The 26,583-nt window shown below is 34.2% G+C and overlaps 1 protein-coding gene across 1 annotated transcript in view; it reads right to left on the bottom strand.

Annotated features, from left to right (window-relative positions):
- LRP1B (LDL receptor related protein 1B) overlaps positions 1-26,583 on the bottom strand; it is a 1,927,222-nt gene that overhangs the window by 782,849 nt on the left and 1,117,790 nt on the right. Inside the window, exon 12 of the mRNA XM_032856138.1 lies at positions 1,952-2,132. Coding sequence (XP_032712029.1) covers positions 1,952-2,132 — 181 coding nt within the window. The remainder of the gene's footprint in view (positions 1-1,951; positions 2,133-26,583) is intronic.

Genomic DNA, 26,583 nt, shown 5'->3' with positions numbered 1-26,583 from the left:
TCTGTGTGAGCACCACAAATACTCTTTAACTCTATAACAAAATATTTCTCTAACAGAATACTGAGTAGGAAGATGCTGTTTTTTTTAATTTAATTTTATTTATTTATTTTATTTTCAGCATAACAGTATTCCTTGTTTTTGCACCACACCCAGTGCTCCATGAAACCCGTGCCCTCTCTAATACCTACCACCTGGTTCCCCCAACCTCCCACCCCCGCCCCTTCAAAACCCTCAGTTTGTATTTCAGAGTCCATAGTCTCTCATGGTTCACCTCCCTTTCCAATTTCCCCCAACTCCCTTCTCCTCTCTAACTCTCCTTGTCCTCCATGCTATTTGTTATGCTCCACAAATAAGTGAAACCATATGATAATTGACTCTCTGCTTGACTTATTTCACTCAGCATAATCTCTTCCAGTCCCATCCATGTTGCTACAAAAGTTGGGTATTCATCCTTTCTGATGGAAGCATAATACTCCATAGTGTATATGGACCACATCTTCCTTATTCATTCTTCCATTGAAGGGCATCTTGGTTCTTTCCACAGTTTGGCGACTGTGGCCATTGCTGCTATAAACATTGGGGTACAGATGGCCCTTCTTTTCACTACATCTGCATCTTTGGGGTAAATACCCAGTAGTGCAATTGCAGGGTCATAGGGAAGATGCTGTTTTAAGATATCTTGCTTCAAGTAGATATAGACAGTGTGTAATAAATAGTTGCTCTTAAAATTAAGATTGCCTTGATTTAAAGGTCAAATAGATGAGTTGGTTTAAAAGTTCAGGAATAGGACAGATAATTATAGAATCCACACATAAAATCACTGGAATTGCTTTATAATTATGTCTTATAAAAACACATACAGTGGTATCATCCACTGCTTAAATGTCAGCCTAGGAAGAAGTACCTTAATTGTATTTGTTTGGAGCTATTCTCAACACAAACAATTCTAGGAACTACTATCTGGTGATCTCAGTTTATTAGGGAGCCACAGTTTTCCTCTGCAATTGAGTATTTTTCTATGTGTGTAGTAAGGAATACAGAATATTTATTTTGTTATTTTGAAACAGTGTGATGTAAGAGATGGGAGGGATAAACATCACATATAACAATTGTACACTTAGAATATGTAATTAATTCATTTACTTCTGACATTCTGTTAGGAATGTTCACATTCTTCAGTATTTCTAGATATACGGTATTATTTGTATTCAGGTAATATCTCTGAATAAAAAATCAAAGGAAAATATATTCCTGAGAATTTCACAAACTATTCCATCCTAAAACAAGTAGCACATAGTACAGAATGATTTCGCTATAAGAAAACTGTGGTTATGTCTAGAATTATGTGATTTCTAACCTTGACTAGTAAAAAGTAGTGGAGTATAGTGACTCAGTAAATTCTTGTAGACAGACTGATGGTTTAAATATCTATTTGGTCACTTAATAATTTAATGGTCTTCTGTAAATCAGTTATCAACTTATTCTTTGTAAGGCAAAGATGAGAATAGCAACTAGTTCAAAAGATTATTGTAAGGATTACAGCAGATAGTGAGCCCATTTAACAAAATGCCTGCCCCACAGTAAGTGTACCCCCCCCCAAAAAAAACCCTTTTCTATTTTCTGAATACATTAAATTTTAACACCCTTTAAAAATTAAATTGATTGATTCTCTCAATTGATTATTTATCTTAGTGTCAGACAGTCTAAAATGGAGAATTATGGTCCTTGTCTGAGTAAATCAAGTAAATATATCCTTTACACAAATAATCCATTTATTTCAGTTAAATGTATTTTGACACATTTATTTAGCACATTTTCTACAAGAGAAAATCATTAAATGAGTAACTTTTCCAATTCAGGTCATTCATGTGTGAATTTAAATCAAACCTGTTACTACTAAATATATTAAAACAATATTTTCCTCATATCAAACTGATCAACTATCACATACCCATTAACAGGATCCACCACAATCCCTCTGGGATGGGACATTTCTCCTTCTAAAAGAGTCTTCCGACTCTGAGAAGCTTTTTCCAGCCTGGCCACATTAATGGTCTTCCTATGGCCATCATTTGTCCAGTAAAGGTTATTTCCAATCCAGTCCACAGCAATGCCTTCCACGTTATCCAGATCTGTAAAAAGAAAAAAAAAAAAAAAACAAGAGAGCAACACATTTTACAATAGTGCCCACTGTTATGTTCTAGTTAAGAAAATGTTTAATTCAAAAAGGGATGAATTCTGATTCATAGATTCTTTATAGTGTGATTTTGGAAAGTGTCATTCCATGGCATATTTTTTTGTTTTATTTTGAATGCCATTTTATGAATGACAGGCCCTATCTTGACACATTTTAAATGAAACAGTGATTGGCAGGAAAACAGGAAAATATAAGGGATGACACAGCAAAGGGAGAAAGTTCTCAGAACATAAATAGAGTGATACAGACTATTTAAAAAAAAAATCGGGTAGTATGAACAAGTACTATACTCAAAAAGTAAGCATTTCGAAATTTACAATATGTAATCTGAGTAATCAAAATAATAGGAATGCTCTCTTGCTAAGAGATGAACAGGTCTAGCAGAAGTACACCTTTGAAAGCCCTGAACAGGTTTTCATTATGGAACTGCATGAACAGTGAATCCCAAAGAAACACTGAAATCATTCTCTATGTTCTATTATTTTATTCTACTAAATTTATTTATTCTATCTCTACTCAGAGATACTCTATATTCTATTATTCTAAATAAAATCTTATTTTTAAAAGGACACTATTCAGACCTCTGTAAAATACAGGCAGTAGTAATTCAAAGGAATGTTATAAATATATAACCTTATAGGAGTTCAACTAATTCAAACCCTCCACAGAAAGGAAAATGCCAACACTTTAAAGTGAAGGGTTATCATTTATTATCACACAAGAAGTGGTAGAATTGGAACAAAAATCCAAGTCAGATGATCCCCAGTACAGAGATCTTTAAAACTGTGCTGTTCCTGGGTTGAGACCTACCCTCACTTTTCGCCATTTGAGAACAACCTTCCAAACTGTCCACAGCATCATAAAGGTATTTCCATTTCTCTATTGCTTAAGAAATTACTGTGAACTCCTTCTCTTCTCTCAAAACCAAGGAAGCCTTTGTCTCTTTCCTTCCCAGGATGAGGTAGAGAATGGGAGCTTACTGGACAAAGCTGATTGACATGCTACGGGCACATCTCCCTGACACTCCCTCATATGTACATGTAATAAATATTTACTATAATTCTATTTTTTAATCATGACCTTCCTGGCCTTGGAGAAAAATAAAATTTCTTTGATGACCCTTTCTGCTCATCAGCATGTGCCCTGACTCAGGATAGCTAATACAATGTGCGATTTGATCTGACTGAAAATCTCATTATAGTGAATCAGATATGTTCTCAATTTCACTAAGCTATCTGCTTCATTACCATCCAGTATGAGTCATTTTCACAGGTTAATTGTGTCTATGCTTAGAAAAAAAGTTTAATTTTGTCTTTACTTTATTGACACTTAATTTTACTGAGCACTTTCCTGCTCTGGCATAATGGAAAAATAATAGCTGTTTATTCTTTTTCCTTTATATTTATTAATAGTCTGTGGCTGATTTTTATCTTTTTTATCGGTTTTCAAAAATTGTATTACATTTGAAATCTACTCCAACAGCCTCTTCAACAGCCCTCTTCAACAGCCCTCTTATTTTTATAACTTTCCCTTTTAACATCTAACTTGACTCTTCTTATTTGCAATACTATGTGGATTGAAATTTTGCTTCTGACACTTGGGTAAGCAACTCAGTCATTTTGATCTTTAATTTCTCCACTCATTAAGTGAAGTTGATCACAGCACCTACACCACAAGGTGATGACAAGGGGTAACTTAGCTACTGTATGGAAAGCACTTAGCATACTGCTATCAATACTGTTAATTCTCAAACTATGTTAGCTTTTAATAATCTATCAGGATTAAAAAAATCCTACATATGCCCTGGCTCTTTTATTTATGAGTGTTACTTGATAGAAATATTCCTCATATTTTTCTCTCTGAAAATGATTTTATAATAAAATTTCCTTGAATTTTGACCAGTGGCCAACTTTACCTAGAAATAGTATATGTAGAGTCAGTAAGAGTGAAATGGAATTGAATTCCAAAATCGGGAGGATTCTGTCCCTAATTATATCGTTTGATTTTTCTTTGGAAAATGAAATGCTTGAACGGCATAAAGGAGTGATTAGGATCACTAGTTCTGAAATTACAAGGCCTAGCCTCTGTCACTCACCATATCTCTGAGTGAATTACTTAACCTTTCTTTCTTCAATTTCCTAATCTTTAAAATGGGTGTGATGATAGTGATTAACTCACAGGATTGTTTTAGGATTAAAGGAATGAATATACGTAAAATACTTAAAATAATGGTTGGCATATGATAAATGTTACATAAATATTATTAGTATTATTACCACTAATATCATTACCATTATAATTTTCCCTTTTGCGACCTATATAGTCTATTAAGATAGCAATGAAACAATTAGCTTAGTGGTTCTTTTTAAAGATTTATTTATTTGAGAGAGAGAAAGAGAGCACACATAGGGGTGGGCAGAGGGCAAAGAAGACAGAGAATCTCATGTAGACTCCTGCTTAACACTGAGCCCCAAGTGGAGGCCAGTCTCACAAACCTGAGATTATGACCTGAGCCAAAATCAAGACTTAGACACTTAACAGACTGAGCCACCCAGACACCCCTAGCCTAGTATTTTTTAGCTCTATGTGTGTGTGTGTGTGTGTGTTGTTTATTTGTTTTCCACTGTGGGAAGAATAAGCTTGAACACAATTCAAAAATAAAGAAACTCATAAAATAATCTATGTGCAAATTGGGAATCTTTCTAGGCTATCTTTAACAAGGTATGGAGGGATTTCTTCTCTGGTAGGACAAAGACTGAACAATTAGAGAATCCCTTTTCAACAACTATACATTGATAAGAAAAGTATTTTGACTTTGTACCATATGCTACCTGCCTTTAATGAGCCTATGATTGATGGAACACTAAGACATAGAACATTGGTGTTATGCATATTTGATTTTTTCTAATTGAAGAAAGTTTGGTTGGAGCCTGTGTGCGGTAGACTATTAGGGACTCCATGACCAAATCCTTCAACCAGGTGATCAGGACATATGAAAATTGATGTCACTCAAATTTCAAACAAGCACAGATGATTACAGAGATATGGATTCCCAGCTTGAGAAAACACATGACTTCAAATATAAGAAAGGTATTTGATAAAGTTGGTAAAACTTGCTAGAGTAGTTTGCTTTGATATCTTTGAGTAGAGTTCAAGTATTTTACATTCCAAAATCAACATTCACTACTATATTATTAGTAATAGTATATAACTAATAGCAAACAAAGATTATAAATGTGTTTTTTTTTTAATCTGGCAAAATTGCCCTTAAGTTTAACATATTATACTCATTTTCATTTATCAGTAGGAAAGGACTCTTAACATGTTTGTACTCCTTCAAAACAAAAGGAAGAAAAGAGAAAGAAAAAAATTGCAGTAGATAATGTTTTCTTGTAATTTTTTAAAGATTTTATTTATTTATTTGACAGAGAGGGAGAGATCACAAGTAGGTAGAGAGGCATGCAGAGAGAGAGGAGGAAGCAAGCTCCGCACTGAGCGAGGAGCCCGATGCAGGGCTCAATCCCAGGACCCTGAGATCATGACCTGAGCCAAAGGCAGAGGCTTAACCCCCTGAGCCACCCAGGTGCCCTTCTTGTAATTTTTTAATTAATATATTTACATGTTCCACTCTAAGTCAGAATTGAGACATTTATCTATATACTTCAGATTAAAAACAGACTTTTATTTTAAATTTTTTTTCAGTGTTCAAAAAAAAACAACAAAACAAAACAAAAAACAGACTTTTTAATGAACTCTGTTGAAAATTTAACATTAACATATTGTTTTGGCTCAAATTATCAAACTTTTCATTATTTTTCCTTTGTATATTCCATTCTGGTATTTTAAGAATAACTTTTATAAATGGGCATAATAAATGAGTAGTATGCTAAAATACACACACACATATATCATCAAAAGCTAGATTTTTCCAGAGTGGTTGCACCAGCTTGCATTCCCACCAACAGTGTAGGAGGATGAAAACAGCATGGAGGTTCCTCAAAATGTTGAAAATAGAACTACCCTGTGACCCAGCAATTGCACTACTGGGTATTTACCCTAAAGATACAAACGTAGTGATCCGAAGGGGCACGTGCACCCAAATGTTTATAGCAGCAATGTCTACAGTAGCCAAACTATGGAAAGAATCTAGATGTTCATCAACAAATGAATGGATAAAGAAGATGTGGTATATATACACAATGGAATACTATGCAGCCATCAAAAGAAATGAAATCTTGCCATTTGCGACGACATGGATGGAGCTAGAGGGTATCATGCTTAGTGCAATAAGTCAATCGGAGAAAGACAACTATCATATGATCTTCCTGATATGAGGAAGTGGAGATGCAATGTGGGGGGTTAAGAGGGTAGGAGAAGAATAAATGAAACAAGATGGGATTGGGAGGGAGACAAACCATAAGTGACTCTTATCTCACAAAACAAACTGAGGGTTGCTGGGGGGAGGGGGGTTGGGAGAAGGGGGGTGGGGTTATGGACATTGGGGAGGGCATGTGCTATGGTGAGTGCTGTGAAGTGTGTAAACCTGGCAATTCACAGACCTGTACCCCTCGGGATAAAAATATATTACATGTTTATAAAAAAAAAAAAAAAGCTAGATTTTTCACTTAAGTGAAAAATTCTTTAAGATAGCAATTTGTTATAAGTGATATTTACCAATTAGGAAAGGAGGATGAATAAGAGATAATAGAATTTATGTAAATTAATGAGAATAATTATGTGGATTAAAAATAAATAAGTAATTAGAAAAGCTATTTAAATTAATTTAATATCTAGGACCAGATAAAATAAGCATTTTAAAAAGAGTAGAGAAAGATATACTTCTAAAACATCATTACAGGTCTGATTTGTATCATTATACATTTAATGAAACAGAAGATTAAAGTTTTAAATACTTAAAATAAAATCATTTACTTTTAAAAATGGGTCCAATTTTTTTTTTTTTTTTTTTTTTAGCAAAGGATGTGAGTAGTAGCTTTAGTTTTATTATGGTGCATAGACTGGATCTCCAGAGTAATCCATAAGTCTTGATCCTTTACAAGAGAATCTGATTAACATAATGAGGAATTAATTGCAAATTATACATGACAATTGGCATTATAAAAACACAAGGCCTATATTTTCCCACATATCCTTAAGGATTTTCTATCCCTAATGTGAACATCGTTTTCTTTGGAGTTAGAATGAAGTATTACAAGAGAGTTTCCAGGAGTGCAGAGGATGATCACATGCCTTCAATAGCTGGAGGGGCAGTATGCCATGCGGACATGCTTGGGGCCTGAGATGATTTACCTTGCTGCAAAGTAAGCACTTGGACAATTCAGAGTCAGGACTTGGACAATTCTCCTGGCTCATATTCCTGTAGTTCAATTAATCCAAATCCTCTTTGTGTATTTCAATGTGGCCTGAGGCATCACAGCTTATATGTGTCTGACAGGAGTGAATGAAGTTGATTTAATTAACAGTGTGGCAGTTAAGTTTGCCTGCTGAATTTCCTATCTCCTGAGGTTATAGGAATCTTTGGCCAGTCTGAAGTCTTCTGTATTATCTGTCCCCCATGGCCAACTGAGACTGATGTTCTCATCCTCATTTTCATTCCAGGTCCTTTCTCAGATCAATTAATAGGTCCAAGAGGGTAAATACACTAGCTATTCTCAACAAGAACAAAATACTTTGCTATTGTATTCAAAGAGATGTGTGACATGCAGATAGGATTTTATTTTCAGATGAATGGAATATATTAAAACATAGTAGCTTCCTTTTATCGTCAAAATTGTATTATCAGTTTCAATTTGGGACTAGGGTGATACAGATTGTCTATCACATTCACATATTTCTTCTTTGATGGAGTGATGAGCACAGGTAAGAATAAAGTCAGTATCACAGTAAGCATTATAGTTACCAATAAAGTAATCTGAATTCATAATGAAATGGAAGGTTTCAAGAATTAGAATTGAGTTTTTATCCTACTTTCAAGCTAACAACTTAGCCCGTTACTGTTTCATGGATGATAGTGGAAGACACAAGACTTTTAGGTCAAATATAAAGGACTTTATGACTCATGGCATAGCAAGCAGGATGGTCATCAGCAGAATGAAAGCACGGGACTTTGTAAAGTCCCCTGGGGATGACTGGGTCAGGATGTTATAGATGTATTCACAATCAGTGAGTTGTATTACAAAAAATAAGAAACCCAAAGCTTTTTATAAAGGGCAATAAACAAGGCTTCCCTTTACCACTGTAAGTGTAAACTATCTCTTCTCCCAAGGCTCTTTTCTATACAAACATCTTTGAAAGAATATTTCATACTAAAAGGCAATAATTGTCTCACTCTAAGACATGCAGAAATGTGAGCAATTCATATAGTTCATAGAGTGAACTATCTCCCAAGAAAAGTCATAGAAGTCATAAGTTGGTAATCTTTAATAAATGTAGGCAGATGAGCAAACAAATTATTGTGCAAATGTGACTACAAGTAATAATCATTTTTGGGTTCCAGACTATTGCTCTTATGAAAATTATTTATTGATTTATACTACAACATCTTGAAGCATTTCATTCAGCTAACCATGTGAGATAGTTAATTCTATGAGTTAATTTGGCTAGGCCAAGGTTTACAGAGATCTGGTTAAACATAAGTCTGGATATTGATGTGAAAGTATTTTTTTAGGTGATATTAACATTTGAATCCATACACTTGGAGTAAACCAGATTGCCCTCCATAATGTCAGTTAGTCCCAACCAGTCAGATGAAAACTTTAAGATAAAAGAGACTAAAGTCCCTTGAGGAAGAGGGAATTGAGTTTCTAAACTGTCTTCAGACTTGAGGTACAAAATCAACTTTTCTGGGTCTACAACCCATAAGACTACCCTATATATTTTTAACTTACCATCTTCCACAATTATTATGCAAGCCAATTCTTTCAATTCTTTCTTTCTCTCTCTCTCTCTCTCTCTCTCTGGGAAAATAGGACAGCTACATGCAAAATAATTAAACTGAACCATTTTCTTATATCTTACAAAAAAATAAATTCAAGATGGCTTGAAGACCTAAACGTAAGACTGGAAACCATAAAACTCCTAAGAGAAAACAAAGTCAGTAATTTCTTTGATACTAGCCTTAGCAATATTTTTCTAGATTTGTTTCCTCAGGCAAAAGAATCAAAAGCAAAATGAAACTACCAGGACTACCCAAAATAAAAAGATATTACATAGCAAAGAAAACCATCAACAAAATAAAATAGCAACTTAATAAATAAGAGAAGATATTCAAAAATGATATATCTGAAAAGGGGTTTGTATTCAAAATATGAAAAGAACTTTTACAATTCAACACCAAAGAAACCCCAAATAATTGGATTAAAAAATGTTTGGGGACCTGAATAGGCATTTTTCCCAAGAAGACATATAGATGGCTAGCAGACACATGAAAAGATGCTCAATCTCACTAAGCACCAGAGAAATACAAATCAAAACCACAATAAAATATCTCCTCATACCTGTCAAAATTTCTGGAATCAAAAAGACAAGAAATATCAAGTGTTGGAGAGAATGTGAAAAAAAGGGAACCCTCAGGTACTGTTGGTGGGAATGCAAACTGGTGCCACCACTACAAAAAACAATATGGAAGGGTACCTGGGTGGATCTGTTGTTTGAGTGTCTGACTCGATTTCTGCACAGGTCATGATCCCAAGGTAGTGAGAGACTGAGCCCCGCCTTGGGCTCTGCTCTCAAAAGGGAGTCTGCTTGAGATTCTCTCTCTCTCCCTCTGCCTCTTGCCTTGCTCACACTCTCTTGGTCCCTCTCTCAAATAAATAAGTAAATCTTTAAGAGAACACTATGGAGGTTTTCAAAAAATTAAAAATAGAATTACAACATGATGCAGTAATTCTACTTTGGTATCTATCCAAAGAAGACAAAAATACTAATTCAAAAGATATATGTACCCCTTTGTTTATTGCAGCGTTATTTATAATAGCAAAGATATGGGAGCAACTCAAGTGTTTATCACTAGATGAATGGATAAAAAAGATGAAATGCGCACACACACACACATGGATATTAGTCATAGAAAAGAATGTGATCTTACCATCGCAATATGAATGGACCTAGAGGATACTATACTAAGTGATAGAAGTCAGAAAAACCAGATGTCACATGATTTCACTTTTATGTGAAATCTAAAAAAAACACAAACAAAAGAACAAAGAAGGAAGCAAACAAAAGCAGAAATAGACCCATAAATACAGAGAACAAACTGATGGTTGCCAAAGGGAAGGTGGGTAGGGGATGGGCAAAATCGGTGAGGGGCAGTGAGAGATACAAGATTCCAGTTATGGAATGAATAAGTTACAGGGATGAAAGGGACAAAATAGGGAATACAATCTATGACAATGTAATGGAGTTGTATGTTGACAGATGATAGCTCTACTTGTGGTGGACATAGGGTAATATATAGAGTTGCCCAATCACTATGTTGTACACCTGAAATTAATGTAACACTGTGCATTAACTATACTCCAATAAAAGAAAATGAAACAAACAATCAAAGAACTAACCAATCCAGGGCCAATACTTCCTCTGTCTGATCTGCCACCCAGGAGGCAATATTCCTCTGCTTTAAAGTCATCCCCAGGCCAGATTCCAGGCAACTATTACCCCTGTCATTTAAAATCCAATTGAATTATTCATCTAGCCAATTCTAAAGTATTTATCCTACCCTGTTTTACCTTTCTTCCAGAATGCCAAAAAGGACTCTTAGTTAATGCTTTCCCTCACTCCTGTCTTTGAAATCCTGACCACCACTCTGTTGTGTTTCCTACGTGACCTTGTCTGTTGTGCTGCGCTTTCTATCTCTCAGACCTGTGAGTATCATCAGCTTTGTTTTCCTGAGCCTCTCCTCTATCTCCTATTGTGGCTGCACCTGACTAACCATCTCATGAAAGAATATAAAATATGCATCCTCATTGTGAATGGGGGGAGAGAAAGTAATTTCCATTAATGCCCTTTTACCAACCAATTCTGCCTCCTTACCAAAAGAGAACAGAGCAAAAATTGCTTTAACTTCTGAACACAAAATAATACAGCTATTCTTGAATATTCCTTTTATTCCCATGAAGTAAGTTATAATGTACAAAAATAAAACATTTTAGAACTTATTGCATTAACACTAAATTACTCAATCTCTTTCATAGTAGATGAAAAGGCAACTCCATTAGAAGTTTCTTGAGCAATTTAATTTTATAGAAAGTGACTTTTTTATTAGTTGTGTTTTCTAATATGCTTCATAGTTTTGTATTTGGTCATTTAAACATTCAAACAGTTCTACCACTTCAATTGATAATTTTCACAGAACTTAAAAGAAAACACTTTTCTTAGGCATCATGCTTTAGGGAAAGATACTGATCATTAAATTCCAAGTAAAGCCAGAGGCCTTAAGTCTTCATTATACTTATAATTACCAAGATTAAAAAAAAAAATGTGTGACATCCCCCTGGAACTTACCTTATAATCCTAACTTAAACCAAAATATACTAGTTTCAGACCCACATTAATACCCAAAGGAAAAACAGTATAGGCGAAACACATGTGGGACTAATAGGTAAAAGAGAAAAAGGAAGTCCTTAAAATTTCACCTTACAAAAATCCTTCTATAAATATCTAAGTAAACACACATGTCAATAACCCTCACTGGCCCACAGGTAGCCTTACAAAACTGAAGCAGTGAGTCAGGGAAAATTGTAATAATAAAACTAGGCAGGAACCTAATTATAAAGTCAGTATTTTAAAGTTAAAAGGAAGCTAAAGAATCATATAGTTCAATATCTACATTGTATAAATAATGAGAAAAAGCCCCAGAAAAGTAAACTGATTCACAAAGACCCCATTTAGTTAACAGTCAATACAACTACTTTATGTTAAAGTTTGATCCCCAGAATTGTTAAAGGAAAAATTAAAAATCAAAGCAAGAGTCAAAGAAAGTTAATATCAGCAATGATTTGTTAGGGGAAAAAAAAAAGTAAGACGTAAAAGAGGAGTGGAGATAGAGTAAGGTCACTGATGGGAAGGATGCTTTATCAAATTCCCAGTAAAAATCATTATTCTCAATAAAATATAGCTTTATTTTTCTCACCAAAATATATTTGATGGTTCACAATGTAGAGAATCAACAAATGCATTTATCAAGGGAAGTCAAATACTAAAATAAAAGGAAAAACTGAGGTGCTTTTATGGGGTACATAAGACTGAGATGTAAGTATTAAATTCACTATAGAAAAGCTGGTAGAATTTGATTAAGATCTTTAGTTAACAGTATTGCTATGGAATTACTTTTCTGGTTTTGGTAACTGGTATTGTTACATAAGATGTTACTACCAGGGGAAAGTGTGAGGAATATATAGAAGCTGTACTATATGGCAATTTTCTACCAAATGAAATAAAAGTAGTTCATTAATTACTCTTTTAAATTATTTTTATAATGTAATAAAATGAAAAAAATGAGCAGATTTAGAAATGCATTAGTGTTGACATACAGCAGATGTCAAGAGCCAGATGTAGCATAATCTGTAGAAAAAGTAAGATAGTTAAAATTGATATTAATGCTGTTTTGTGACAATTTTGGTATAGCAAACTAAGTGAATCCTTACAATTCCACAACAAAACATAAAGGAAATTTGTGCAGAATAATTTACGTACATAAGAATATAGTGAGAAACCATTCAAGGTAGGTATGCAACTATGCAAATAATAATAATAATAATAAAGTTGTGCAGGAAAATGAGATGTTGATGTAGAGAGCCCAAGAAAATATGGTAAGATAAAGATGTCTCATGTATATTCATTAAAAATCATAATTAATTTTTCCATTAAAAATGTTGCCAAAGTTCAAATGAATCATGAGAATATGTACAATTTTACAAGATTCTTAAAGAATCATCAGGGAAGTTCATTATACCACCAATTTTAGTAAATACCTGAATAACTTCAGATAATAGTGATAAAAAAATAATGATCAATCTTTTAGTTCCTTATTTTAGAACAAAAAAAGAATCATACTTCAATTATTCTTAGTTCTGTTTAATCATTTGGTTACTATTTTAAAAGTAATGACAGTCAAAGTAAAGAACCTATTCAGTGAATGGTTTTTTGAATAGCTACCATACATCCAGGCACTGTTCTAGAACCTAAGGATCTGTCAGTGAGTGAAACTAAACCCTCTGACATCTTGAAGCTTACATTCTTGTATCAAGACAACACAGTAGCAAAAGACATATAGAATAAGTACTAATGAGTAGAAGTAACCATAGAAAAGGGATAAAGGAATCCCTTATTACAGATACACGGTTTTAGATGCCAGGAAGGGCTAATTGAGGAGGTAGTCTATAAGTAGAGACATCTCATGGGTAAAGGAGAGATGCATGGGCACATCTAATGAATCAGTGTTCCAAACATAAGAAACCACATGCATAAACACCCTGAGGTGGGACCACACCCAGACATTCAAGAGATGACAAATATTAGAAAGAAATCATAGGGATATTATGAGTTATGTAGCAGAAAAACAAATGAACAGTATATTTTTTCTCTGAATTTAAAAGTCCATATGCGGAAGATTCTTAAGATGGTTCTGTGTAAAAACCTCAAGAACAACAAAGATGAATGAGTCCTCAGTATGACTTGTGCTTATTTCCAGTGCCTTATTTGTGAGTATTGGGAGAAGCAGTAACTGATGGACCTTCAGGGTCCCTGAACTTTCCTGCTGAGGGTGCTGAACTTTGAAGGTTATCTGTCTCCTGATACTGAACAATTTCTAAAGCTGGTCACATAGGTAACTAAATCAAGGAAAACACCTGGTGATAATTGTGTAATTGTTTACTCCACAAGGAGGTACTTGCTGTTTGGCACAAAGTTGGCTCTTTGCTCTAAAGGTACTGATATCCAGGCCATGAGGTTCTCAGTTGTGACACAATTCCCTGTGTGTTAAGCATCTGTGTAGCCCATGACATCGCATTATGAAACCAGGGACAGGGACCAGCGTCACCAGGCTTACACTCTTGCTATTTGCTGTTCTGGGAGTGATAAACTATCTGAAGCCTTATATTCTTATCTTCTACTTTTGACATCTATACAACAGTGCCAGGGTGACTCCCTGTCATCATCCATGACATGGTTTCTCAACACTGGTACTATTGACATTTGGGACATAATTCTTTTTCAAGGGGAAACTCTCCTGTGCATTGCACAATGTTTAGCACACCAGCCTCTCTCTCTCCAGTTGTGACAACCAATAATGATTCCAGAATTTACCTGGTGTCCTGTGGAATACAAAATTACCCTGACTCTATAAGATTGAAATTCTACCTTTATTTTTATTTTTTTAAAAATATTTTATTTATTTATTTATTGGAGAGAAAGCAGGGGATGGAGGGAGGCAGTGGGAGAAGCACACTCCCCACCCAGCAGGGAGCCAGACACAGGCCAATCCCAGGACCCTGAGTTATGACCAAAGCAGGAGGCAGACGCTTAAACTAGCTGAGGTACCCAGGTTTCCAAAGTTCTACCTTTAAGGTAAGTGATATTCCTCAATTTTTTTAGTCTATTTTAATGTCTCTAAATATGAATTTTCTTCTTATCACATAAAGAGTTCTTTGTAATTTTTTTTGGCAACATTGAGTAAGAATACTTAATTAGGTATCTATACTTACTAAAGTATACCTATAATACTAGTTTGTAATAAATATAAACTACCATACTCTTTAAATATGCAGTCTCAGAGAGGATCAGATTTTATTGAAATTCCATATATTGAAAATACTTTAAAAAGAGAAATGTTAAATGTTTCATACTAATCATTGTGTCAAATATTTGGAAGTGTTTGTCTCAGAATTATATATGTTTCATGTATATCTCTAGATATATTTTTTTATCTCCAAAAAGGGTATTTTTTTAACCTGAAATAATAGTAAGCTAAATTTTACAATTTTAAATTCCTCTTTTGGGGACAAGTTATGCATACCTCAATGACTAAAACAAGGTAACTTTGTGATTTGAAATGTGTACATTCTTCTTTGATATACAGTAAAGATTTATGAAAACTCATTGTATCAACAGAGATAAAAGTGCTAATTCTGGTGCCAGGAACACACTGCTGTCCTTAGGAGGGAGATGTGCAGAAACCAAAGAAGAAAACAGATGTGTATTAACATATTTCATATACTTATCAGACCATCTCCACACATTATATATGCTAATGTCATTATAATATATTCATGCAAGTTATCTAAATATTGCACATTACACTATTTGACAGCTAATTTATTGTTTTATATCTGAAGAACTCAGAGCCAAAATGTGTATTTTGATGAGAACTTTGGTTCTTTCCAAAGGAAGTCTGTAAAATATTCTAATTGCATTAGAATAGTGAGGGAAAGTAAAAGTTAATAGATACAGAGAAAAGGGTTAGTAGGTGTTTTAAGGAGGTTTCAGGTAGTCATCAATCCTCTTTCTTTCTTTCTTTCTTTCTTTCTTTCTTTCTTTCTTTCTTTCTTTCTTTCTTTCTTTTTTTAACTTGAGACAGAGAGCAGCAGAGGGAGAAGGAGAAGCAGACTACCTGCCGAGCATGTGGGACTCTATCCCAAGGACCCTGAGATCACCACCCAAGCAGAAGACAGACACCCAACCCACTGAGCCACCCATATGCCCCTGCCCCTGGAAATAGTAAACATTTAAAGATCTGTCAGTGAAACACATTCAAAATAGTTTTTAAAATGACATTTTTCATGTCAAATGTAATGTTTAAAGTTTTATTTATTTCTTTGAGAGAGAAAAAGAGAGAGAGTTGGGATGGAAGGAAGAACAGAGGGAGAGGGACTGAGCATAGAGCCTGACACCAGGGCTCGATCCTACAAATCTGAGATCATAACCTGAGCTAAAACCAAGAGTTGGATGCTTAACCAACGACTCACACAGGTGCCCCTATGACATTAACTTTTTAAACAATAAAATTGTTTTGCCAAAAAAAGGAAGAAATGAATGCATTTCATATTGTACATATTCTAAAAGGATAGTCAGATGTGAGTAAAATACTTCATATGGCCCTCCTTAAAAATATTACTATAAGCAGTTTATTAATCTTTCTTAAAAACTGATATACTAAAATAAAATCATCCTGCCTGCAAAAAATATTTTCAACTCTGTTTACTTTTCAGTTTGTTTTAGAGTTTGTTCATTAAGTATATAGCTCTACCTTATGCATTTTAACTGCTATTTAGTATCATTCATACCAAAAATGCATCATACATCTTTTGATGGACATTTATGCTATTTCCAGTTTTCTTTGTTATCACAAATAATATTACAAATTTAAACATGTGTACACATCAATTGGATATGTAACCAATTATAGAATTGTTGGGCTGAGTATTATATATAATTTAATTTTCAGAGATATAAACAAATAATGCTTCAAAACCTTGTAACAATGTAAATTTTCCATGACAGTGTGGAAAATATATTATTTTCTTATTATCTAACCAAATTACCTATTGCCAATTTTTAAAAAAATTTTATCTGATGAAGGTGGAAAAGCCCTATTTTATTTTGTTAATTTCGATTTTCATGATAGGCATAATGTAGAACATCTATCTATGTGCCTAATTTGGCAATTTGTATTCTATTGTGAATTACCTTGATAAATATTCTTCAATTTTTTTCTGACATTGTCTTTAGTCTGTAAAATAATCATTCTTTTCTGTTATATATGTTGTTAAGACTTTTGCCTTATTTTCTCCTTGCTTATAATACCCCCATCATTAAGAAAAATGTATATCTATATAATTTATTTAATAGCCCCTGGGTTTTGTGTCTTAAGAAAAATATTCCATATTCCAATACTATAAAAAAAATTCCTAAATTTAAATTTTTTGTTTTCTTTAAGCTTTATTTTTGTATGCTTTGAGATAGAACTCTAACTTTATCCTTTTTTTTTTTTTTTTCACTTTAATGAATAGACACATCCCAATGCATTCTCTATGTGTGCTTTTTAGGGGTATAATTAGTGCCGGGGGGATGGACTGAACTGAACCTACTACTTTTAATTCACTTAATTATTAAATTGTTTTAAAGACTGCCTTAAGGCCTTTTTAAAAAATTCTCTTTTAGTCTTTATTAAGACCATAGGACTCCCATTTCACCTCTGATATTTGAAGTTTATACTTGTGATGTTTTAGGCTATAGTTTCCTGCTTCCTGGTCAATATGGTCCAATCTGTACTCTAGCTAGAAAATTCTCATTATTTCTGATGACTCATGGTATACTTTTTTCAATTTCTCAATGTTACTATCAATTTAATTTGTTAATATTTTTCACTTATTTTTATTAATATAGAGGGCAAAGTCCAGCTTAATTGTTTGCTTGATCTTATATTTAGTCCTTTGATCCATTTGTAACCTGATAGATGCATTAAACTAGAATGCAGATTCTTTGAGAACAACAATCTTATAATTTTAGATGAACACCTTGCCTACTATCTGGCAGATCTTTTGTGACTAAATAATGTTTTATATAGATAAATAAATGGAAATCTTAACAATAAATAAGGATCAGATTTTCAGATAGGCTTTAATCATATCATCCTGTACCATCTCTTTAATAACAGATTTTTTTCTGATAGCAAAAAGCACTGGGCTATTTTTCTTCATGCAAACTCCCACCACTGCATTTATTTATTTATTTATTTATTTGTTAAAAAAATGCAAAATGAGCTTATTGAAAGTAGAAAACATGAATCTTTTTGCATCAAGTGTTTTTTTTTTAATGTATAACCTGTGGATATTTAAAAATATCACAAGAGATTCAATGTACTCAATACTTTTAAGAATTGTTTCTAATGCTAAGGGAAAGGGAGACAAAGCAGTTTTTAAAAATATCTCAACTTTTCAAATTCCCATTTGCATCAATGAATTATAGACATGTAGCATTGGGCTTTGTTTAGGATGCACAAAGCTGGAAAAAAATATTGAAACACATAACAATAAGAAAAAGTCCATAATCTATAAGATCATAACTTTTCTTGAGTCCAAGTGAAAGCTGAGATCCCAAAGCAACAAAATGAAATATGAGCAACACTAGTCTTGGGGAAGAGTAAGAAACTCTTCTGCCACTGATACAAAGCAAAGGTACACCGATGCTGAGGAAACAGGAGAAGCAAAGCTGCTCATCCTCAGGGGAAGACAAAATAAAGCTGCTGAACCCATAATCCTGGATTCTTATAAAAATGAACAACAACAAAACAAAACAGAAAACCAAGAAATAACACAGATAAACTCCCTACATAACATGGAAGACACTGGCTGCCTAGGAAGAAGAGGCACAGAAAGACCCACTTCAAAACCCTAGTCACATAAGACCTAAGACCAATACTGAACCAAGAAAATGGAGAGCCCCTCTTCCACCCACTAGAAGATTCTTACTTAGTAACATAGCACAATAATCTTACTGAGGGAAGGGTAAGAGTGCAGAGAGAGATCTCTCAGTCACGCAGCTGCAAATGGAATATTGAAAGCTGAGGAATGAGCAAATATACTCCAGTCTCCACATCAAGAACCAAGTGGTATCAGCCCATCACTGGAGGAATCTGAAAGCTTTGGTTTACCAGAGGTAACTATAATAAGAAGAAAATCCAAAGCCAATCTAATTACTGAATAGACATTAATAACTGACAGAGGAGATATGCTTAGTCTCCAGGCATAAATTTTACTAGTTTGAATATCTAAGATTTTTTTTAATTCACTGTTTGATATTTAATAAATAATTATGAGATGTACCAGGCAATCTACTTTTAGAAGTGAAAACACATGTCTACACAATGTATTGTACACAAGTGTTTATAACAGCTTTTGTCATAACTGACTAAACTTGAAACAACCCAAAGGAATATCAACTGGTAAAAGAATAAAAAACTTGTGGAACATCCATACAGTATAACATAACCCAACATAAAAAAGAATGAATAGATACATTCAACAACGTGGCAGAATCTCAAAAGCATTATCTAAGTGAAGTAATCCAAACACAAAAGCTATTCACTATGGAGTTAAACTTTCCTGACATTTCAGAAAAGGCAAAACTATGGAAAGAAAAATCAGACCAGAGTAGAAATTCGACTAGCAGCTGTTAGGAACATGAAGGAACTTTCCAGGGAGATGGAAATATTCTAATTTGATTGTGGTATTGATTGTTCATCTGAATACATTGAACTATTTCCTTAAAAAAAGTGAATTCACTATATGTAAATTATGCTACAATAAGCCTGATTTTTAAAAATAAAATTATAAAAATAGCTAGAGATTATCAGAAGAAAACTACAGGTATTCAGAATAAAATTTGTAGCCATTTTTAGATAGAACAAAAGAATACTAGTTAATACAGCCAGGATGGTCAGAAAGAAAGAAATATAGAAATCTATTACTTAATGATTTTTGTTTATATGATACCAAATAACTAAGATGATTGACATTTAATCCAATATTTTTATTCTAAGTATAGTTAAATATACTTAGCAAAGCTTAATATCAAATCAATCTGTAACAGAGAGCATGTAGAATGTATATACTCATGGCGAGATGTACCAGTTTCCTTCTGCTAGAGCCCACTCCCCATAACCCAACTGTTCAATTCACAATTCATGACCCAAAGGTAACATAATTTTCTCGGGGCATAAGGTAAAACAGTATAGGCAATGGGAAATAATTAATAGCAATAGTTCTATGACTTGTGATGAATAGTGAATAAGCAACTTTTTTTTTTCATTTTTCTTGAGAGCCAATGCTAGCCTGGGACTGGAAATAATTTTAATTTGCATGTATTTTTTGTTTCTGGAGAATCTGGACAGAAAATTAACTCAGATGATGTAACTCACTGACCAAAAATATAACATTTTAGGAAATATGCTACATCTAGTATTCCTTCCACTTACAAATATAAATGAGAGGTAAAAATGACATCTGAGTTATTATAATCAGAGGAAAGGATGAGAAGATGAAGAGGTACTCTTTCACCTCATGACTAGGGATGGCACTGTCATTGAACCTCTTGAGAGCTTTAGTGCGTGTTTTTATTATTATTTTTAAACATTTTTTTTAATTTGAAAAGACTCAGTTCCAATCCTTGCAAAATCCTATTTAAAGTGTTTAAAATAAAAATTAAGAATCTAGGTGATATTAAAATTAGATAATAAAAAAGGAACTAGGAGCATAAAGGTGAGTGAAAATACTATTTGTTACCACCTGTATGTTTAAATGAATTTTCAAAATAGTCTTACAGCTGTTTTTCTTTCCAGGTGCCATTTGGACCACTGCCTAATGACTATTACAACATCGGCAATTTGGTTGCAGAATTAGGAGCAACAGTAACTCACTGTGACATTTGTAACGGGATGTTAAAATTAAAGCTCAGATTATGAGCCAAAATGATGAAAAAAAAATCAAAATGAGTGTGAGAATAAAAAGTTCTCATATTTTACAATGAACTAGATCAAAATTGTTTCTACAACCCTTGGATGCCTCAATAGGATCATAGGGTAAAGGGAAGAGAATGTAAAGAGAAGAGAGCTTTGGAGACATTGCAGTTCTCTAAGCTTCTAGTCCCTGCCCTTCAATCTTCCAAGGTAATAGGAAAGAGACATTGGAGAAATGCTCTTCACCTCAGCTCTAGTGATGGAGCTTCTGTGGGACTTCTGAGAGATCTTTGAACTGAGCTCTCAACAGTTTGTTTTCCCAAATGCACATAATTAATGCCTAAAAAAGTCTCACATCTGAAAAAGCTAAGATGAACTCTCGTGGCAGTATGATAGTGGCTGATTTGCACTAGAGCTGTACTCCCAGAATTTATTAGGGCAGAACGTTTGCAAAAGTGTGTAAACCACACAGGACAGAATTCTGGCACAAGAATGTCTTCAGTCAAGCACAGAGTTGCCCAGCTGGGTATAAGGACTCGAACAATAACAGGATGGGCATGAACTGGATATTCAAGGATGCGAAGTCACAGCATAGATTTTCATTCACTCTGGCCAAGGGAAATGAAATTATTGAGGTCCAACAGAAAACCCTCAAAAAGCTTACACATGCACACACACAGACATAGAGACACACACATACCCAAATCCCTTAAGAGAGTAAATTTTTTTTTTAAAGATTTTATTTGTTTGACAGAGAGAGATCACAAGTAGGCAGAGAGGCAAGCAGAGAGAGAGAGAGGGAGGAGGAAGCAGGCTCCCTGCCTAGCAGAGAGCCCAATGCAGGATCCGATCCTAGGACCCTGAGATCATGACCTGAGCCAAAGGCAGAGGCTTACCCCACCGAGCCACCCAGGCAGCCCCGAGAGTAAATTTTAAAGATCCATCATGTTCAGAAAGAGGCCAGTATTACAATGGTACTAGTTTAAACAAGACCTTTTCTATCTCCTTTTCACTCCTAACCACTCAAACCCCTCTCATCGGTTCCCGCCAGTGTTGAGAAGTGAGTGAGCACTGGTAACTGACTAGCAATCTGGGAGGGGTGGCAGGGAAAATAAATGCAGGGCAGAGAAAGACGAGGAACCAAGTATGTCCTCCTTTACTTTTTCAGGCTTCTAGCCAGAAGACAACACAAATGATAAGCAGGGAAGATTTGATGATATATTGAATTAGAATTGTGATATGCATGTGTGTATATATATATATATATATATATATATATATACACACACACACACACACACACACACACACACATATATATATATATATAGGATGGATTAGACGTTCTAATTACCACATTGATGCTGTGTTTACGATTTAAAGTGACTGAGAAGCCTCTCAGTTGCCTAGTTGTGAGCAGAAAGGACTGGAATTTGATCAAGTTTTGCTGTCAAAACTTTTGCTAGTAAGAGAGTTTACAAAATAAATTTTCAAAACCAAATGGGAGACAAAAAATAAAGTTATGCTATAAATAGGTCAGAGTCATATTTTTGTTGTATTTGTTACACATACGATGACTTACCACTCCTCTAAAGTCCTCTCAAAATGGCTAGTTTCAAGGGAAGTTTGCTCATCTTGTGTTGTGGGTATCATCTGGCCCTGCAACTTGAGCTAGTATTTCCTACTCTAGGACCCCCACAGTCATGTCAGCCAAGACTGTTTTTTAATCAGAAGTTTGTATTAACTTAACCAATAGTACAATTATAGCCGATATTTACAATAGCAGTCCTGGGTTAATAAAGGATTCCCAAGTGATTTCTTAAGTCACAAATAAAAATCACATAATATATAAGAATAATTAAGCAACTGGATAGAATCCATTTCTTTCATTTTAAATTATACTGAGAACTGGCAATTTATTTAAAATATGCAAAAAATTATACTGATCAGAATATCTATTAATACAATGGTTATATCTTTAATAATACTCTAATGGTACTTTAGAGATTACCAAGTATTTTCAATACTCTCTTTTGACTTTACCAGCAATTTGGCATTTACAAGATAATAGACTTTTTGCAGAAGCTTCTAGAGCTATTCTCAGCTAATGTGTATATCCACGTATTTGTAGTATGTTGTATGCCTGGTGTGGAAACAAATAAGGGGAAAGATATCTTCTCTATGTTTCCCCAAATTCATTAACAACATCACCAATTCCATTATTTTAAAAAGATTTTATTTATTTATTTGACAGACAGAGACCACAAGTAGGCAGAGAGGCAGAGAGAGAGGGGGAAGCAGGATCCCTGCTGAGCAGAGAGCCCAATGCTGGGCTTGATCCCAGGACCCTGAGATCATGACCTGAGCCGAAGGCAGAGGCTTAACCCACTGAGCCACCCAGGCACTCCATTTTTTTATGACACTGTATTTTAGAATCCAGATTTCAAGCTTCTTCTATTCATGTCAACTTTTCAAACAAAAAGACATATATGTTGGCTGAGAGGTTGTTGTTTTTTTTTCCCCAAATATCTCATATACTTCATGAGAAACATAAAAATATGAGAAATATATATTTGCAAATTAACAATGAAAGTGCACTCATATTTCATTCAAATCTCCAGCAAATTCTGGAAAAAACATCTTATTGATAGTGAGAGTCAGTACGTGCAAACACGCTATAACCTTACTACTCAGTAGGGCAATATCCATTAGATTCTCAAGAATTGCCAATGCTCACAAACCTCTTTTTAAAATTGTAATTAGGAAATGTCTCATGACTGATAAATGTATTCATTATTTCTTTAATGGTTGGTCAAAATCTATATGACTCAAAGTCTCAAAGCTTTTCCTTTAAGAGTTAATGTCAGAAAAATCAGATTGATATGCACCTGTAATCTAATAGCAGAGAATAAAAGTTTGTTCTTAATTTTAAGATGTTTTGTAAGGCATACTCACTATTTTAAGTTCATGGGAACCTTCTAACATAATTCATTAATGATATTGTAACATGTTTTATCACTGTAAAACTGGCTCTTTATGACTAGAAATTACAGAGAGTTAATAAAGCTGACATTCATTGGCATCCCAGAACAAAGGGTAAGCTTTTCCCCTAAGGTCAGGAACAAGACAAGGATGTTCACTCCCACTACTTTGTTCAACATAGTACTGGTAGTTCTAGCCACAGCAGTCACACAACAAAAAGAAATAAAAAGGCCCTCACAGGCATGTGGTGGTTCAGTCGATTAAGCAGGGTCCAGGGATCGAGCCCTACATCAGGCTCTCTGCTCAGCAAGGAGCCTGCTTCTCCTTCTCCCTCTGTCCCCCACCCCCAGCTTATGCTCTCACTCTCACTTTCTCTCAAATAAATAGATAGACAAAATCTTTAAAAAAGGAAGAAAGAAAGAAAGAAAGAAGGAAGGAAGAAAAAAGCATCCAAATCAACAAGGAAGAAGTAAAACTTTCACTATTTGCAGATGACATGATACTATATGTAGAAAATCCTGCAGACCACCAAAACTCAACCAGAATGGATAAATGAATTCAGTAAGGTGGCAGTATACAAAATGAACGTACAGAAACCCGCTGCATTTCTGTACACTAATAATGAAGCAGCAGAAAGAGAAATCATGAAAACAATCCCATTTACAATTGCACCAAAAATGGTAAAATACCCAGGAATAAATTTAACTAAAGACGTGAAAGACCTGTACTCTGAAAACTACAAACACTGATGAAAGAAATTCAAGATGACACAAATGAATGGAAAGATAGTCCATGCTCATGGACTGAAATAACAAATATTGTTAAAATGTCTATACTACCCAAAACAATCTAAGATTTAATGTAATCCCTATCAAAATACTAACATCATGTTAGAACAAACAATCCTAAAATTTATATGGAACCACAAAAGACTCTAAGTAGCCGAAGCATCCTTGTAAAAGAAAAACAAAAGAGGAGGTATCACAATTCCAATCTTCAAGTTATATTACAAAACTGTAGTAATCAGAACAGTATGGTACTGGCATAAAAATAGACACAAAGATCAATACACTAGAAGGCCTAGAAATAATATAATTAATCAAACTTTTTATTATTAGGGTTGAAGCAATAGTGCTTCCCAACATTTACCTTTTTATCAGAATTGGAAGTTTTATCACCTTCAATTCTAGCTATCTCTTTAGAAATTAATAATTTAAAATTATTTATGGAGAACAAAAACACATTATATTTTTTAATTAATGTGTATAACAAACTTTGATATCTGCATATATTAATTATATAGTCAATTAATTGTTGACAGAAGAAGCAATAATATGCAGGGAAAAAGTCTCTTTAACAAATGGTGCTGGGAAAGGTGAGCAGCTAAATGCAACAGACTGGACCACTTTCTTACACCATATACAAAAATAAACTCAAAATGGATGAAATACCTAAAATGTGAGACCTAAAGTTTAAAAATCCTGGAATACAGCACAGACAGTAATTTCTCTGACATCATCTGTAACATCTTTCTGGATAGGTCTCCTGAGGCAAAGGAAACAAAAGTAAATACAAACCATTGGGACTACATCAAAATAAAAAACTGCACAGTGAAGGAAAAAACAAACAAAAGTGAAAGGCAACCTACTGAATAGAAGATATTTGCAAATGACATCTGGTTAATATCCAAAATATACACAGAACTTAAACTCAACACCCAAAACAAATAATCCCATTAAAAATGCACAGAAGACATGAACAGGCATTTCTCCAAAGAAGACAACCAGATGGCCAACAGACACATGAAAAGATGCTCAATATCACTCATCATCGGGGAAATACAAATCAAAACCACAATGAGATATCACCTCACACCTGTCAGAATGGCTAAAATCAAAAGCTCAAGAAACAAGTGTTGACAAGGATATGGAGAATAAGGAACACTTAGGTCCTGTTGAAGGGAATGCAAACTGATGTGGCCACTGTGGAAGACAGTATGGAGGTTTCTCAAAAAATTAAAAGTAGGACTACCATAGGACCTAGTAATCATACTACTGGGTATTTACCCAAAGAATAAAAATAATAATAATAATTTGAAGGGATATATGCACCCCTATGTTTATTGCAGCATTATTTACAATAGCCAAATTATGAAACCAGTCTAAGTGTCCATTGATGGATTAATGTATAAAGAACATGCAGTAGATACACACACACGCACGCACACACACACACACACACGCACACACACACAATGGAATACTGCTCATATATGAAAAAGAATGAAATCTTGCTATCTGTAATGACATGGATGGACTTAGAGGGTATAATGTTAAGTGAAATAAGCCAGTCAGAGAGACAAATACCATATGATTTCACTCATATGAGGAATTTAAGAAACAAAACAAATGAACAACAAAAAAAGAGAGGGAAAAAAAAACAACAAAAAAAATAGACTCTTAACTATAGAGACCAAACAGAGCGTGTCCAGAAGAAGAGTGTGTCCAGAAGCGTGTCCAGAGAAGACCAAACAGAAGCGTGTCCAGAAGAGCATGTCCAGGTAGGCGTATGCATGAAATAGGGGAAGGGGATTAAGAGTACACTTATCTTAATGAGCACTGAGTAATATATGGAACTGCCAAATTGCTACATTGTATGCCTCAGACTAATACAACAGTGTATGTTAACTACACTGGAATAAAACTAAAAATAAAGTAAATACACACACAACAAACTGGATCTTTATGATACACTAGACATTTCTAGAGAATTATACAATAGGGAGCTCATTGATATCCAAAAACAAACCATGATCTCTAGAAAATGATAATATCACACTAAGATTGGTGTCCTTTGGGAATGGATCAAATCCTGTAATCCGTTTTAGGTAGCCACCCTAGGATCAGTTAGAGTAGAGGCCTGGAACTAGAGT

The sequence above is a fragment of the Lontra canadensis genome, unplaced genomic scaffold (genome assembly GCF_010015895.1).
Source record: "Lontra canadensis isolate GAN:19392208 unplaced genomic scaffold, GSC_riverotter_1.0 scaffold11, whole genome shotgun sequence".
NCBI lineage: Eukaryota > Metazoa > Chordata > Mammalia > Carnivora > Mustelidae > Lontra > Lontra canadensis.
This window is presented reverse-complemented; position numbering and strand designations above follow the sequence as displayed.